The sequence below is a fragment of the Pongo pygmaeus genome, chromosome 3, assembly GCF_028885625.2.
Source record: "Pongo pygmaeus isolate AG05252 chromosome 3, NHGRI_mPonPyg2-v2.0_pri, whole genome shotgun sequence".
NCBI lineage: Eukaryota > Metazoa > Chordata > Mammalia > Primates > Hominidae > Pongo > Pongo pygmaeus.
The window spans coordinates 164,645,477-164,662,870 of record NC_072376.2 but is presented as its reverse complement, the minus strand read 5'-3'; the positions used below and the strand labels follow the sequence as shown (position 1 = coordinate 164,662,870).

At 44.3% G+C, this 17,394-nt stretch overlaps 1 protein-coding gene across 4 annotated transcripts in view; it reads left to right on the top strand.

Annotated features, from left to right (window-relative positions):
- GATB (glutamyl-tRNA amidotransferase subunit B) overlaps window positions 1-17,394 on the top strand; it is a 94,459-nt gene that overhangs the window by 38,843 nt on the left and 38,222 nt on the right. For 2 of the 4 annotated variants that reach the window (XM_054484896.2, XM_063664195.1), the window contains exons 3-5: window positions 7,341-7,454; window positions 9,779-9,977; window positions 10,722-10,844. In XM_054484896.2, the coding sequence (XP_054340871.1) occupies window positions 7,341-7,454; window positions 9,779-9,977; window positions 10,722-10,844 (436 nt within the window). The remainder of the gene's footprint in view (window positions 1-7,340; window positions 7,455-9,778; window positions 9,978-10,721; window positions 10,845-17,394) is intronic. The other 2 variants (XM_063664196.1, XM_063664194.1) reach the window with 1 other exon arrangement.

Here is a 17,394-nt window from a genome sequence, read left to right as displayed (position 1 = left end):
TGCCTCATGGTGACCGTGGCCTCCTGAGCTTGCTAGGTAGGCAAAGGCAGGAAGAGGATGGAATCTCCGATGAGAAAAATGTGAATTTTGACACTCTGGACCAAGGAAAATTTCCTCCCCTTGTTCCTGACCACCCCTGGGGAATGGAATTAGTATAAGAGAGCTCAGAATAGGAGAAAACTGGGAGCTGAGGATAGTTGAACCTGCCAGACTACACTTCTCTTCTTTGGAATCAGAGTTGCTTCCTGTGCGATGGCTATTTGATTTTCTTTCCCCTTCGGGAAAGAGGGATTTAAACAAAAGAGGAAATGTAGCCTTCACATTCTTCTTGTCTCTAGGCAATGCCTGTGCTTAAGGATAAAGAACATATATATTTATGTGGTTCTGTTAATATAAATACTTAATACCTGCATAAAAGGAATACCTTTGGATGGTAAAATTCCACTTTAAAAAATTAACTGACCAGTTTCAGCAAGCTTAATTATTATAGCACAAGAGGTTTTGTATTTGTTTTAGGTGATGATAAAAGGGCTCAGTGGTGAGAAGCGGTGTAGGGGTGCGGAAACAGGGGAGCAATATTCTCAACTGTAATGAAAATTTATCCGTGTGGTAACTTTCGCTTTGAATATGAATCAGAGGGAGTTCATGCTTTGAGACAAATTTATGGTTAGCAGTAAGATAAAGGCCTATTTTACTGCCTTCTTTTTACTTAATAAATCTTAATTGCTTTCCCTCCATAAATTAAAGCATTTACCATGCTATATCCTAATTATCAGATTTGTCATGTATAGCATCAGTTTCACAGAGTAATTGCCTTGTGGGCTTTTTGGAAAACATCACCTTCTACTCTTTGACGTCTGAGAGGAATTGCCAGCTGGATTTTCAGTAAGGACTCTAGTCTTGCCATGTCGCCTCAATTTTTTAAGGATGTGCTGATACTTATTGGACTAACTTTGGGTGTTACAGCATCATGGGCTCACCAGTTGAGGGCAAAGTAGGAAGGGGAGAGAAATGGTGTGAATTGAGGACTATTTAGAAAGACATTCAATTTTATTCCTTTGAAGTACATAACAAGATATTTCTCAGTATAGATCCTAGAGACTGGCTTTTGTGAGTACATTTATTTGTAATTAGTGGAATTTCACATAAAAGTACTAAAATCCTAGAGAATATTTTATGGACTTAAGTAAGTTACATAATCTTCTTTATTCTGTTAATTTGCTTAGCAAAGCCTTTCCTGGTATTTAATGTAGATTTATAGTTGAGTTCAATCCAGATGAGTTATCACAAATGTTCCTTATAAATTAGTTGGATTTCATAATTCTTGGCTCCACGCATGTGAAAAGGGTGTCCACAAAATGTTCAGTTTCAAGTTGATTGGACAGACTAGAGAGTGGCATTGTTTTATTGAATAGCTGTTTATTTATCAAAAGAAAAAAGGACAGAAATGAACATAGAACTGTATGTATTTGCTGTGGTAGTCATGGCCTGTGTGTTCTCAGCTCTGTGCTACACCACTTTGCTGTTCCACTTGAATGGCAGGGAGGCTGCTTCTGCAGGCTACAGATCCTAGAGCTCCAGCTCTGCTGGCTTCTGGCTGGGTTAGGCCAGCAGGAGGCTCTGATAAAAGACTAGAGGTAGGAGGAAAGGAGCAAGAGGGTATTTCGCCTTCGCTCTGCCTCCAGCAACATCTCTGATAGAGGATGGGTCTTACCCATGGCTCCAGCTTCTAGTGTGTTTCCAGCATCCTCTGATGGCCCTAATACCCTGTGATAGGAGTGGCCTCCTGCTGTTGAGAATCTCTTAACTTGCCCAAATGTGCCCTCTTTGATGTTTCAGCTCTTCTCTCGTGTGTAATAAAGTCTCTGTGTTAAAAGAGTGGTTTCCTTTTCCCGATTCATACATTTTGTAGAACAATTTGCTTTTATGTCACAGCTTATAGTCTTTTGGATGTTGATAAAGGAAATGTTAAATTATTCATTATCTCATTTAATCAGCATGGTATTATATTTAGGTGATGGGGCAAAGAAGAATAAGACAAAATGACCTGATTGCCCTCAGGGAACTCAGTCTGTTTGGGGAGACAGTGTGTTCCCCAAGTGCCAGGGGAGCTAAATGGAAGAAAGACCTAGACTGTAGTAGTGGTGGGAAAGATGTCACAAAAGAGGTGACATCCGAAAGTCTTGCCAGATGCTAAGATCTTGCTCAAGCAGATGAGGATGAAGGGCATTCCCAGCGGAAGCAGCAGTTTGTATGAAAGCATGTGTCAACGTTTGGCTGTAGGAGCATGGTGGCCAGGGGGACTGGAGGAAGAGGAAGCTAGAGAGGTGGTCGGGGTAGACCGCCAAGAGCATTGAAGCCTCTGCCAGGCAATTGGACTTTATCCCGTTAGGACTGGGAAGCAGTGAAAAGGATTTTAAGCAGACGAATTACATGAACGGATTTATCCTTCAAAAAGGTCACCCTAGGAGAGGTGTGGAAGAGAGACTAGAGGGCTGAAAATGGAGGCAGAGAAACCTCCTGGCCAGGTGGTGAGTGGCAGAAGTCCTGGTGGGAGTGGGTGGTGTTTAAACAAAGACCTGAATTAAAACTGAAGGCAAGAGGAGGAGGGGAAAAATCAAGAAATGTTAAGAAAGTAGAATGTGTAGAACTTGGTGATTTGTTTGAAAGTGTTGGGAGTTGTTGTTAAATGATGGTCTCAGGGATCATGGAATGTTTGTCTGGTTTAGCTAAATAAATGTTAATACTAGAAGCCTGTTTCTCAAATTGGGGTCGCCGTGTCCCCTTACAGGTCTCATGCAAACTCTGAGTTATTTATGCTGCCTTATGAGCTGGATGTATCTTAGGTTTCAAACAAGTTATGATTGCAGCACTACTCAGGTCTTACAATAAGCCAAACAAGCAATTCTTTATTAAAAATCATTTGCTACTCCCGCCACCCACCACCCCAAGATCTTTTTCCTGGCCATTATGTGCCTTATCTCTCTCTACTAGTCATAAAATTTGTTGGCCACCCACTGTGTATTTATCTCATCTCCTACCTCTACCCATCACAGCTTTCTCGTCTTCTGATTAAATAGAAGAATTAGCCTCTTATTTGATAAATCATTGTATGGGTACCTGTGTCTAAGGGTTTCTGAAGTCTAGCAATAGAACATCCTGTGCTCTTTGAGAAAACATGTAGGCTAACCCATCACCAAGCACTCCACATGCCAGAGACCGCACTGAAAGAACACTCAATTCTTTCATGTAGTTAAAAGAACACAATTCTTGCCTTCTGAGAGTTCAACATCTGGAAACAAATCTAAAGAGAGAGAAACTGGCAAGAAGAAACATATTAGAAATAGCATCTGCCTTAAATGATGTACAGTAGGATTTGGGTTGAGGTGCTGCTCTGGAGTTATGGCCTGGTGTTAGTAGTCTTGATAGCTAAAGCTAACATGCTTTTTTCTTGTAAGATTTCAGATTGAATATAGTGGTTGAGAGCCTGGATTCTGGGGTCTGACTTCCTGGCTCTGCCACTTCCATGTGTCACCCTGGCCAAACTGTGTCATCTCTATGCTTCCCTTCATTGTAGGATGAGGATCATAATAGTATCTACCCTAGGAATGAGAGGATTCAATGGCATGTGTGTGTGATGTGCAGCACACCTCCTGACACAGTGTCAGTGCACAATAAATACTCGCTGCTGACCCTTCCTGAAGCCAAAAAGAATCCTCTGAAGGCTCAGCTGAGAAAGGTGTGCTGCGTGAGTACCAAAGATTGCTGCCTTCTTTCCAAACGAGAGCTGCTATGGCTAACCCTGAGATCCTTTGTAGTCATTTAATTACAAAGAAATTCTGGAACATACTTTCTTCAAGCCAAGTTAGTCTTTTTAGTTTTTAAATTACATCTTGATCGTATCACACACAATCAGTTGTCACTTCAGGGCACTTCCAGAAACAAGTTTGCAGGCCAGCATGTGGCAGGTAACACCTTAGAGGAGACTGGGGCATCACTGCCTCTCTGAAATCGTCCATTGATATCATCCCCTCCCTCCTCCTTTGAGTTCAACACACATTAATCAAGCACCACAATTTTTCAGGTTCTGTATTAGGCTCCAGGGATACAAGGGTGAACAGACAATTCCCGTCCTCATGAAATGTGCAATTGTGTGGAAATACATGTGAACAAATTCAATCCACTGTGATGGAAGCCCCAATGGGAGTGTGTAGAAGGTCAGAAGAGGTACATAGAAAGGACAACAAGGAAGGCTTCACAGAGGTGGTGACATCTCACTAGGATTTTGAAGGGAATAAGAATGGGGAGAATCAGATCAGCACGGTTTGCACAGAGGAACTACAGCAGAGGTGTTGTGGGGGGACGTGGTAGTAGATGAAATTGAAGACGTAGGCAGGAGTTTGACCATGTAAGAGCTTGGCCTTTGTCGTGGGAACATCAGGGGCCATTGAGGGACTTCAGGTAACAGAATGCCACAGATTCACAATTTTGGCAGGATCACCCTAGTATGAAAGACAAACTTGAAAAGGGTTTGCAGATGCTGGCAGGTTCATGTCACCACTGCGGATTCATTGAGGGCAGAGACAGAGTCCTATTTATCTCTGTACCCCTAAAGTTTAGTGCTTTATAGACATTTAAGAATTTTTTTTTTTTTCAGAGTGAAGACAGCCCAAGTTGAATTTTCCCATTCTGTATCCTATCCGCAGAACATGCTGACCTGGACCTCCATCTGTCACAAGCAGCTTGACTAAGATCCTAGGAAATTCCTTTTTTTCTTGGCATTCTTCTAACTGGCACTCTCTGTTTACTAGGCCCTCTGTGCAGCTGTAACGTGTGATGATTGATGCTGACCTTGAAGTACTTCATGGCTTCTAAACCATCAAAAAAAGATTAAAGCATATTCTCAGTATCATTGTAATGTTTGTGTGTTTTACTGCCTTCTTCTCTGGAAAGTGGTGGTTTATGAAGTGTCCGTGCACTTGTGTGCACACGGACAGTGAGAGTCTGTGATGGTCCTCAACTCTTCTCCCACAGGGAGGCTATGGTGCATGCTTGAAAATAAACAAACAAAATAACCTGGGCTCTCTTCATGCCTAGAAGGAGGAAGCAGCTTGGTCCCAGGGGCAAAGAGCCTTGAAATGAGAGGGAAAGCAGTGGTTAGGAAAGCAGAGGGAATGATGAGGCAGAACTGGTACAGACCAGGAGTCAGGCAGTTTACGAGCCAGCCCTGGCTGGCTGCATTCTGACCCCAGGAAGAACAAAGCCCAGGGTCGGGACTGCAGCTTCATGTCCTGTGTGCCTGAACCTGAATCATCAGGCTTGGATTTGGCGGGATTCTCCACCAGCTATATTAGTATCTCGGTAACAACCGCTCAGTAAAATGCCAAACATTAGGCAAGTGAAAACATCAATAATTAGAGCCTCCTGTTCCCCACATATCTTTTCTTGAAAACCTTTATTGCTGCAGAGCTGACATTATTAGGCACAGAATGAAGAACTCCAAATAGAAACTGTGAAATGGCTCCATCTTATAACCTGAGTCCTGAAAAATAAGGGTGAGATGTTGTCACTAGGCGGGAGATTTGCTTAGGTTTTCTTTTTTTCTTTTTTTTTTTGAGATGGAGTCTCGCTCTGTCGCCCAGGCTGGAGTGCAGTGGTGAGATCTTGGCTCACTGCAGCCTCCACCTCCCGGGTTCAAGTGATTCTCCTGCCTCAGCCTCCCAAGTAACTGGGACTACAGGCGCCCGCCACCACACCCAGCTAATTTTTTGTATTTTTAGTAGAGACGGGGTTTCACTGTGTTAGCCAGGATGGTCTCGATCTCCTGACCTCGTGATCCACCCGCCTTGGCCTCCCAAAGTGCTGGGATTACAGGCATGAGCCACCACGCCTGGCCCTTGTTTGGGTTTTCTCTGGGGACCGTATATTGCAGTAAATAGAAATGCCCCTTCCATTTTGTCATACAAATTTGTTTTTAAAATCTGTGTTTGGTCTACACTCGTCATCCCAGCCTAAAGAGCCAGTCCCTGAACCACAGAAGTTCTGTTTGCCGCCTCTTGGCCAGGGCATGTGTGGGCTTTACAGGCAGCTTTACCACTTGCCAGTTCTGTGAATTTGGGCCAATGTTTTAGACTCTTTGGGTCTTAGTTTTGTTTTTTTAATCTGAAATATTGGAATAATACAGATTCCTGATTTTACAGGGTTGCTGTGAGGCTGAAATAAAATGGTGGATGTGGAAATTCTCAACTAGAAAGCCCTATCTATATCAATAATAGTATATTAAATATGCTAAAGAACATCATAAATATCCTAACAAAAATAGAAATATATTTCATCTGCAAACATGACATCCTCCCAAATTGTCCCAAAGTAGAGTAGGGAAATGAACTATTTATTGAATCTCTACCTTAGGGGGAGGTGTTCCAGCTATCACTTTATCTGTTCTGCAAAGTAGATCTTAAATCCCACTTTTAGACACAAGGAAACTGAGACTCCTAGTCACAGCAGAAGTGGGATTTGAACCTGACTCGAGAACTTAATGCTCCTTCTCCTTGGCTACATTACCTCGTTGTCTGTCTAGTTCCAGACCCCCAGTGTTCTTAAAAGCTGTTCACATTCTTTGGTGCTGGGAAGTGTGCCAGCCATTTCTTGGTCATTCACTCCTGTAAGTGGGACAGGGTGGCACCCAGAGGGAACTGGAGCACCAGGTGCCCCCAGAGAGACCAGGTGCCCCCAGAGAGACCAGCAGCACGGAGTCGTCCGGTGTGTGGGACAGGCCCTCCGTCGGCGTTCCACTTTTAGGGAGTTGGCCTGGCATGGACAGAAAGCCAGGCAACAGCTGTGCCACATTTCCTAGCCCTTGAGAAAATGGCTATGGCCCTGTCATTTTCAGAAGTTCATTCTTTTTCTGTCAAAGTGAAGCCACCCTTCATCAGGACTCCTCTCAGGAATCAGCGCCTCTTGCGTATTCTGACCGGCCCCTTATTCTGTTTGTAGAGGGAGTGAGATTAGATTTATTCTACGTAGTAACCACTCCGCTAAGCTTTTCTGCGACTCTTCCTGTTAGCTTTGATGCCGGGCATTGGGGGAAAGGGTTCCCGATGTGGCAGTTCATTAAGTGCCTGGTGGGACCCACTGCTGCATGCATTTTCTTCTTTATATCCTTTCCCTGATTCCCAGGCAAACAGAGTCGGCTTGTGAACTGGAGCTGCCCACCCAGAGAACCAGAGATAATGCCTGTTGAAGGGCCAAGTTCCATATTCAGCGAGGATGTCAGTGTGTGGGAGAAGCATTTGTTCAGCCTGCGGTTCTGAGAGGAGCTGTGCGTTGTGTTCCCATAGGTTCTCAACAGGAGGTGTGTAGAAGCGGCGGTGATGACAGGCCTGGCTCTGAACTGCCACATAAACAAGAAGTCCTTGTTTGACAGGAAGCACTACTTCTATGCAGACCTCCCTGTAAGTACACTTTGTGATCCACCCCACTGCAAGTTCTCAGAGCTGGGCCAGCCCTGCTGTGGGGGGTCGGAGCGAGGGAAAGGGGCTGTGCCTCTCATGTTTTCAGCCAGCACTGTGTCCATCCCAGCAGGAAGTTCTGCCCAGCGCTGATGCAGGCAGGTGCCCGTGATGTTTACTAGATTGGATGCAATTGTCCTGATTGCTGACTTCTTGCTTACCTCATGCTTCTGGTGGCTCGCTCATAATTGCACAGGGAGTAGAAGCCAGTGTTCGCAGGCTCAGCCTGGCCATGGTATTTGGTGCTAATTGCCTGTTAGTACAAAAGCTAAGGTTCTGGCTGATGCAACAGTAAATGCATACTGTAGTTCTGTCAGCAGAGCGTCTCGCTTTTAAGTTGAAGTTCCTAATAATAGGGCTGTCTCCTTTGGAGACATTTCTGTCATCTCATAAGGAGCAAGTAAGTGGACAATAGTAAGCGGAAACATGAACCAGAAATCTGGACCAAGAACAGTAATTGGCTGAGCAGTAAACTCCATATTGACCCGCTTTTTTCTGAAAATTAAAAAGTTTTTTTCTTTAAGCCACACCATGTGAGTGAGAGCCAATTTTTCATACTGTTGAACTGGAACAAAACTGAAATGTTGAATGGGTTTCCCAAAATAATGTTTCTTTTGGTCTGATTTAGAAAAACAACAGTGATGATGTTGCTTCACCTCATTCTCCTTGAACTGAAGATTGGGGCGAGCTGTTTTTTAGTGGGTGACGACACAAGTAGAATTAAATAAAAAATACAAATAAGACCTGCGTTCTCCAGTAGCTGCTGCTTTTCCCCTCTGGCCTCTAGCCTCTCAGCAAGTCTACTGTTTGGTAGCACGGAAAGAATTAAACCGCCTTTCTTTGTCTTTTAAGAGTGACAGTTTGGTTGAGGTGGGAGATTTAGTAATAATATGACTAAAATGAGATGTTTTGGTCATCTGTGGCTTTCTGGTCTTTCTGGCCCAGATAGTTCAAATAATCCAGAGTTTCATGGGACATACTCATATAATAAAGCATTTGTTGTTTTTTCTGAAGTTCAGATTTAACTGGGTGTCCTATATTTTATCCAACAACCCTACCCAGAGCTTAGTTTTACAAATTGAGACTTCCCGTCTCAGCATAGAAGACAGGTTAGCCTTTTGCGGGATTCTCAAAGTGTGGTCCCCAGGGCACTGACATCATCATCTCCCGGGAACTAGTAAGAAATATAAATCTTCAGGCCCCACCCTCGACCTACTGAATCGGAAACCTTTGAGGTCGGGCCAAGCAGTCTGTCTCTTGACAAGCACGGTAGTATTTCTGATGCAGTTAAAGTTCTTAAACTGCTGGCCTGCCAGGTGGTGAAAGACACGGATTTTGGAGCCTGACCATCTGAATTCAGACGTTGACATTGATGCTCACTAGCTCTGTATGTGGCTGTCAGCAAGGTCCTAATCCCTCCGCGCCTTGTTCCTCCTTCCGAGGGTTGTTGTGGAATTAACTGAGTGGAACACAGTGAGAGCAGCGCCTGGGACCTAGCAAGTGCCACAGATGCCTTTGCTTTTATTCTCTGTTCTTCTCCAATTCTCCCCATTGACCTGCTATCTCTTTAGTGCGTATCGGTGCCTCTGTGCGTTTAAAAGTAATTCTTCCTTTCCACTTAGAAGCAGGTGAGGGATCCTTGCAGGATCCATCAGTGCTTTAGTACCATGTGCCTTCCATTAACGGAGGGGGAGTGTCACAGCACTGTGTGACTGGAGGAGCTAGGGAAGTTGGGTCAGGGAGGGCAGCTGCCATGATTGATTCCTTTAAAAAGCAGAAACAAAACAAGCTTAAACACACACTAGCAACTGCTGTTGGCCGTGTGGAGAGTAGATGGCAAAACGCTTAGCCAGCATTCCGAATGAGGGTCTGCCAGGAGCCTGGTAATGAGATGCAGAGTTTAGGCTAATGAGCTGGATGGAAACAATAAATTCTTTTCTTAGGGGTCCCTGACAATGATATTATTGTTATTCCCCAATACAGCACTTTAGTGAGGGCGATGGGATGAATTCGTGTTGTTTATTGCATCGTTATCGGGGGTGGAGGATTTGGGGAGGGTGAAGGGGTGATGGCAGGGGCAGAAGAGACCAGGCTCAATGATGGCTGCAATGCAGCAACTAATTTTTTTCTCCTTTTCCTTTTTTTCTTGTTACTGTTTTTGCTTTAAGTAGGCCTGTCATTGTGTGACATTGTAAAAGGGATAGTAAACTGGATCCCAGCTTTTATGTGTGGACCAGTGACTATGTTTACCCTATGTTTGTGTGCAGGCAGGCTACCAAATTACCCAGCAGAGGCTCCCAATTGCTGTGAATGGGAGCTTGATATATGGCGTCTGTGCAGGGAAGAAGCAGAGTCAGGTGATCCCCAAGATGGTAAGGATCAAGCAGATCCAGTTGGAGCAAGACAGTGGCAAAAGCCTCCACGATGACCTGAGGTCTCAGACGCTCATTGATTTGAACAGGGCAGGTAGGCTTGAAGTGTTTTCATTACTTCTTCCTACTTCAGTTCTTGGATTGCAGTCCCTTCTTTTCACCACTAGAGTTTTCTTAAACAAATTGAGAAAGCAGTCACAGGAGCCTGACAGATGGAGACCAAAATATCGGCATTGGGATTGGCATAGCTGACTAGCGAACATGGCTTGAACTGTAATTATTAGGCTTGCTAATAACTCACCCTGAAGTTAGACAAACTTATCCACCTAGTCACCGACCCAGCAGCTGGATATTTTAAGCAGTCATTAAAAGAAGTGAAACATTTAAAAATCAAAACGTGGAGTCTAGGGGCCTACAGCTGTAATGCGACTCAGGAGGCTGTGGTGGGAAGATCACTGTACACAGAGTTTGAGATCAGGCTGGGCAACATAGCGAGACCTACTTGCCAGAAGATTAACAGCCAGGTGTGGTGCCATACACCTGTAGCCCCAGCTATTCAAGAGGCTGAGGTGGGAGGATCACTTGAGCCCAAAAGTTCAGGGCTGCAGTGAGCTATGATCATGCCACTGCACTCCAGCCTGGGCAGCAGAGCAAGATGATGCCTCTTTAAAAAAAAAAAAAAAAAAAAAAAAGGTGGGAGGGAAGAGAAATGATTGAGAGGCTAGAACCACTCTGAGAGTCCTTCAGTAAGACAGGGTTTTCCTGAAACTTAGGCCTAATTTTTCTGTTGGTGAAATTGGAGAGCTGCAGTGAGGCTGACTCTGCCCCTCTTTGGTAGGAGTGGGCCTTCTGGAGGTGGTCCTGGAGCCCGACATGTCCTGTGGAGAAGAGGCGGCAACAGCTGTCAGGGAGCTGCAGCTGATCCTTCAAGCCCTGGGGACCAGCCAGGCAAACATGGCAGGTAGAAGCCACAGAAGCAGCATTCTTCTTTCCCTCTCCCTTCCTGCCTTCTAGAACCTCTCTGACTTTAGTTTTATTTTCTGTCAGTTATATTGAGGTTGTTTGCAGCCATTTTTTCCCCAGCCTTTTGCAACCCTGGTTTTGTTTGTTTGTTTGTTTAGAATTTTCCTTGGATTCTTTGATGAGCCCCCAACCAAATATAAATATACGACCAACAACATTGCAGAGACACCAAACTCTTAATGAAATAATGGCTTTGAACAATTCAGTCTTTCTCAGGAAGAAGACACTGTGTTTATCAAGAACAGTTCTTAGTGAGTTCCGTATAGATAGCACTTCATAATTAGTTGCCTCTTTTCCTTTGAGTCTGTTTCTTTCCTTTTGTAGATTTTTCATCCATATACAGCGGAAGCCAAATTATATTGACTATAAGCCAAGATTATGAAAACTTTACCCTGAAATAAAATCTTAATTAAGTTCAGTGGAAATACAGTGGGAAACTAAAACAAATAAAAGAAACACCTGCACCCTTGGGACCAGACCACACATTATAAGCATTTGTAAATTACATATAAATATCATAGGTTTTGGTCACACCCAATTTCCTCATGGCTCTAGGTGTCCTTTTCCCTGGTCTGGTACTGCTTTGCTCTCCCGTGAGTCCGTAAAGGGTAGCCTCTGCTATCATTTTCTCCTGCACTCTGTTCCTAGGGACTTTTTGAAAACTTCTGCCACCCTCAGAGCACACCCTGATGGAGAGGAGACAAAATATAGTTTCTGAATCTACAATTGCATTTTTCCATAGCACGGTATAATGGTCACAGCAGGTGCCCAGGAAATCCCGTTGATGATGATGTTCGTCTCCGTGCTGGTTGATAATACTATTTACCAAGCTTAGCATGTCACATAATGTATTTGCATGTTACAGGGGGACTTCTGGATTTGTAATGCCACATTTGTCACATAGGATGTGTAATAAGCAACAAATTATAACATCAGAGCCCTGGTACATGTTGAATCTGAGGACAGAACTTGCTTATTTGCTATTTTCTTTAAAGACTGGAAAAACACAGCCACATGAGTTTGAGTGGCATAAAGGTTAGCTGCCTACAAGTTTCTTTACAGAGACAACGCTCTCTTTTAGAGTAAGAGAGTTCTCAATTTTAGATTTATCGCTCATGCCACTTTTTTTTTTAATCCACAGAACATAAATGAAATGTGGGCAAGTTGGATGGTTATCCATTTATGCTCCAAGTGTTGATTGCTTTAAGAAAGTTTTTATTATCCCATTCTTCTTCAAAATAACTGTGATTCCTACCAACCCTATGGGATCATAAATAGACCACCTGTTAGCTGAGAAATAGTCCCATCTGGGTCCTTGCCAAGAGATAAACCACAGTGGCAAGAACTCATCAGTCAGTGACAGCTGAGAGTGTTCATTAAATCTCATTTGTTGTGACACTTTTTGTTTCTTTTAAATACAAATCCAACAGCTTTTAGCACCGCAGCCGAGTGGCTTTGGTTGTTCTAAAGTTCTGTGGGAGCTGAGGTCTGCCCGGAGTCTGCAGGGAGTCAGCTCCTTTGGTGCTGTGAGCATTTTATCAGCCCCCTGTCCTTTGCTCACCCTTCTGTCCCTCCCCCAACCCCTTTAGGTCCACTGTGTTGGCCTTGGAGCCTGCAGCTTAGGAACTGAGGGCCACCCTGAAGAGGTGACACTGAAGACTAGTGGACACCCAGGGTGCTGTGGAATGAAGCCTAATTGCTTCTGGGCTGTGGTTCAGTGAGTTCCTGATAGTTTTGCTGTTGAGCACAGACCAGCTCAGCCCAGGTTCCAAGTCATTTCCTTCTCAGTAGACAGCCTTTTGCCCCTGTTGAGGAGATGCCCAAAGTATTAATAGTTTGGTAAGTTGAATGTGTGCAGAAGTAGACATGCTAAGTGTTTCAACGATAATAATATCTACCAGTTGGAACATTTAATATATGCTTCTCAGTTCACTAGGCATTTTTAAATTAATTTGACATCTCATTTAAATTTTATGACATTGCTGAGAAGTAGGTGGTAGTGTTTGCCTGTTGCAGGTGAGGAAACTGAGGCTTAGAGAGGTGGGAGTTATTTGCCTAAGGCTCACAAGAAGTGACAGAGCTGGGACTTGAGCCCAGGTGTGTCTGGGTCCAAGAGCCCTTTCTGTAAGCACAGCATTGTACCACTTTGCTAGTGGCAGCCATGGCAGTGTCATGACCGTCACAGGTGCTGACTTAAGAGAGGCAGGATAGCAAGGTGGGGGTTGCCAAGGGCTGCCAGGTCCCGGATCTGGCTTGGAATCCTGTCCTGCAACTTCTAGCTGTAGGTTCCCAGGCTTTGATTTATCTGAGCCTCACTTTCCACACTTAAAAAACATGCCCCCAAATAATTTTGTACCGAAGGGGAAAAGAAGAAACCAAAGAGGAAAGGAAGTCATCAGGGCCATCTGGTAGAGCTGATGGAGTTGCAGCAGCTGGCTGAGAGGGATGACTTCGTGGGAGAAAACATAGAATTCCAGTTTGGGCAGGTTAAGTTTGAAAGGCCTCGGGAATAGCTCAGTGGCTTTGTCACCAAAACCAGCAGTCCCCAACCGTTTTAGCTCCAGGGACCAGTTTTGTGGAAGACAATTTTTCCGTGGACTTGGGGGGCCGAAGGCAGGGTGGTTTCAGGATGATTCAAGTGCATTACATTGATCATCTACTTTATTTCCATTATTACATTGTAATATATGATGAAATAATACAACTCACTGTAATGTAGAATCAGTGGGAGCCCTCAGCTGGTTTTCCTGCAACTAGATGGTCCCATCTGGGGGTGATGGGAGACAGTGATGGATTATTAGACGTTAGATTCTTATAAGGAGCACAAAGCCTAGATCCCTCTCATGCACAGTTCACAATAGGGTTCGTGCTCCTATGAGAATCTATTGCCATGGCTGATCTGACAGGAGGCGGAGCTCCGATTGTAATGCGAGGGATAAGGAGCAGCTGTAAATACAGATGAAGCTTGTCTCTCTTGGCCACCACTCACCTCCTGCTGTGCCGCCTGGTTCCTAACAGGCCACAGACCAGTATCTGTCCATGGCCACCGGGCTGGGGACTTGTGACTAAAGCTGTGTTACAATGAATGTGCTAATGTCAAGAAATGTACTAATGAATGTACTAATGTCTAGAAAACTTAGGACAGGGCCTCGAAAACAGCCTGTGCTGGGTACATGTTCGGTGCTCTTATTAACAGTAATAAGTAGTAATACTTTCAGGGAATTGCCACTCATCTAGATGAATGAGCTTTGTAAAATACGTTCAGTAAAATTTGGTCACTTTTTTTTTTGGTCAAACCTTGTTATTTTCAGTGATCAGAACGAGATAGCTTAACAGACCTTACCCAGTGCATCTTTGGGCTCCTGCTGTTTGCAGAAACAGTTTTCTATCTTGATGTTATATTTCTGTTGTGTGAATGTGTTTTAGAGAAAAATATGAAACTGCACTTTATCACTATGCTTAGTGGTATAGTTTTTTTTAGTTTTGCTGTTATAAATCTCTACTTCTAGAAGATAGAAATTGAGCCTGATGCCATTCTCATGATGTGTGAATGAAGGCTGTCCCTCAGTGGTGCAGAATGCATTGAAGTAAACCTAACTAGTAAAGCTTTTGTGCACTTGAGGCAATTTAACTTAATTTGTTTAAAAGGTATTTTGTCTTCACTAGATAGCACGTCTTTTGTTAATGTTTGATACTGCATTTGAATCCAGGCTGGCGAACTCTCTTTCAACACTGCAGGATACTAAATGATTCCTCTCAGGTATTTATGGAGTGTAGTCTTCTCTGGGAGAGACCGAAACTCATGCTTTTATTCCTCTTCCAAATTAGAATTCTAAATTGTGAAAGATGCTTTCATTTTTAAAAGCAGGCGAGGTCCAATTCATGGTTCCCTGAGTTCAAAAAAAGTTGTCTCCCAAGTATTGCAATTTGGTTCGATGGAGCTCAGCACACTTTGGAAGTTTTCCTTTGAGCTTAATGGGCCTTTCAGAGGTTTCTAACTGCAGATTAGTCCCATTCAGACGGAACTGTAGAACTTACCGGGAACCTACTGTGAGACAGAAACCAGTCTGCTTACTCATTGCTCAGGAAAATGCCAGCATTCTGGCATTCATTGCTCAATAAGATTTCATTTATTGAACAGTCACCAAGTGCCAGACCCAACTCTAGGTTCCACAAAAGACATTGTTCCTGCCACATGGACCTTATGTTCAGGAGGGTGACAAATACATTAACAAATAAAACAAAATAATTACAGCAACAAATGCTTCAAGGAAATAAATGGGGTGCCATGCTACAGAGTAACATTGGAAGGCGACAATGTTGTTTTTTAAAGGCCCTCAGGGGAGGTGACATTTATTTAAAACCTGAAGAATGATTCAAGGCCCAGGCAGCATAGAGCCAGGAGACAAGCATTCCAGAAAACAGCTAAGGCCAAGGCCCTGAGGTGAGAAAGAGCTAGGAATGGGCCCCGAGGTAAGCGAGGTAACACAAGGCCACTGTGCCAGAAGCAGAAGGAGCAGTGGCATCAGGTGACACTGTAAAGGCAGGCAAGGGGTAGATCGGAGATAATGGCAAGAAGTTTAGCTCTCAACCCAGGTGCAGTGGTAATCACTGAAAGGCTTTTAAGCAAGGGAAAGACATAGTCTGATAAATGTTTTAGAAAACCGCTGTGGCTGCTCTATGGGAAGTGGATTTCAGATGGGTAAGAGTAGAAGCCAGGAGACCAGTTAAGAAGCTTTTGCAATAGTTCAGATGGAAGATGATGCTGTTTTGGACAGCACTGGTGGCAGTGAAGATGAAGATGGAGAGACAGGAGAGACATACAAGATGGTTTTTAGAAATAGGCTGGTGTGGAAGATAAGAGACAGGGAGGAAGCACAAATGCCTTTAGGGAAGTTGGAGGAGCTAGATGGTGCTGTTTACTGAAATTGGAAGATGAGATCAAGAATATCTTTGTGCAGGGGCAAATCAGGATTTCCTTTTGGAAATTGAGATGCTTGTGAAACCTCCAAGTGGAGGTGTCAAATAGATACCAGAGCTGTAAGTGTGGAGCTCAGAGAGGTCTGGGCTGGAGAGAGAAATGTAGGCATCCTCAGCATGAGGTGGCATTCAAAACTGTATCCGTCCACCCAGAGAGTCTAGATAAGGAAGAGGGCTTGGGTTTGGATGGGAAGGAAGGCATCAGCAAATGAAATGGAAACAAAGCATCCAGAGGAGGAAAACTGGGAGCAAAAGGTGGCAGAAGCTGAGCTAGGAAGATAATTCACGAAGGAAGGATTGGTTGGTGTGTCAAATGCTGCTGAGGTGTCCAGTAGGTGAAGACAAGCGTGTCCTGTGTCCACTGGATGTGGCAGCCAGGAGACTGTTGGTGACTCTGACAAGGGCATTTTTAGAGAGATGGGGAGAGAAGCCAGGCTGACGTGGGTTAAGGAATAAATGGGAAGTGAAATAGCAGAGACAGTGTATGCAACAAACAAACAAAACTTGTTTAAGAGGCTTTGCTGAAAAGGAAACCAGAGAAATGATAGCAGAGTGACTGATAGAGTAAGAATTGGGTTCAAGGGAATAGGTTTTGGTGTTCTTGTTTGTTCATTTAATAAGAAATACTATTGCATATGTATACGTCAGATGGAATGCTGAGAAAGAGTAATGACTGGTATGGGAGAGAAGGGATAACTGAAAGTGATGCCCTTGAGAAGGCAAGTAGGGGTTAAAATCCGGCTCAGTCCTCAGGGGCCTTCCATTCTGGTCTTAAAGATGGAGGCCAGTGCACAGTAGACTATGGTCATGTACTGAATTCTGTGGTATAGATTATAAGTACTCCGATAGTTTAGGGGACCCACCAGTGCAGGCCAGCTTGCTGAGGAGGGCTTCCAGGAGGAGGCGGTAACACTCAAGTGAGGCCTTGAGGGATGAGGAGAGGGACAGTAGCTCTGATAAAGAGAGCGTGCTGGTGGAGCAGACAGGGTTGTGTATGCAGAAGGCTGCCTGATTGGAGGGGAGCTTTCTCCCGGAATGAGCCGTGGGAACATACAGGTTGTGTCAACCGAATCCAGATGAGAGCTGTGGAACACCAAGCAGAGGAGCCCAGATGATCCGGTAGGAGCTGTCTGTGCTGTTGAGTAAACAGCAGGAATGATGAACCCAGACTGTAGCAGGATGAAAGTCACAGCCACATTGCCAGTCCCTGGACAAGGAGGGAACTGTGTTGAGTCAGGATGTGATCTTATCACCTAAGCCTAAAGTTCGGAGACCTCGGATGAGGGACCTTGGGCAAGGGTGGTAGCCACGGAAATGGAAAGGCCGTGACAGACATGAGGGATATTTGGCAGCTTCCAAACTGGTAGGGGCTAGTTGCCAGTTTGCATATAAGGGGCAAAGAAAACAGAAAAGTAGAAGATGACCTCAGGGTTCCTAGACCGAGAGTCTCATGATGTCAGGAATAGCTGGGACTTCCTGAGATGCAGATACACACAACTTGTCAAAAA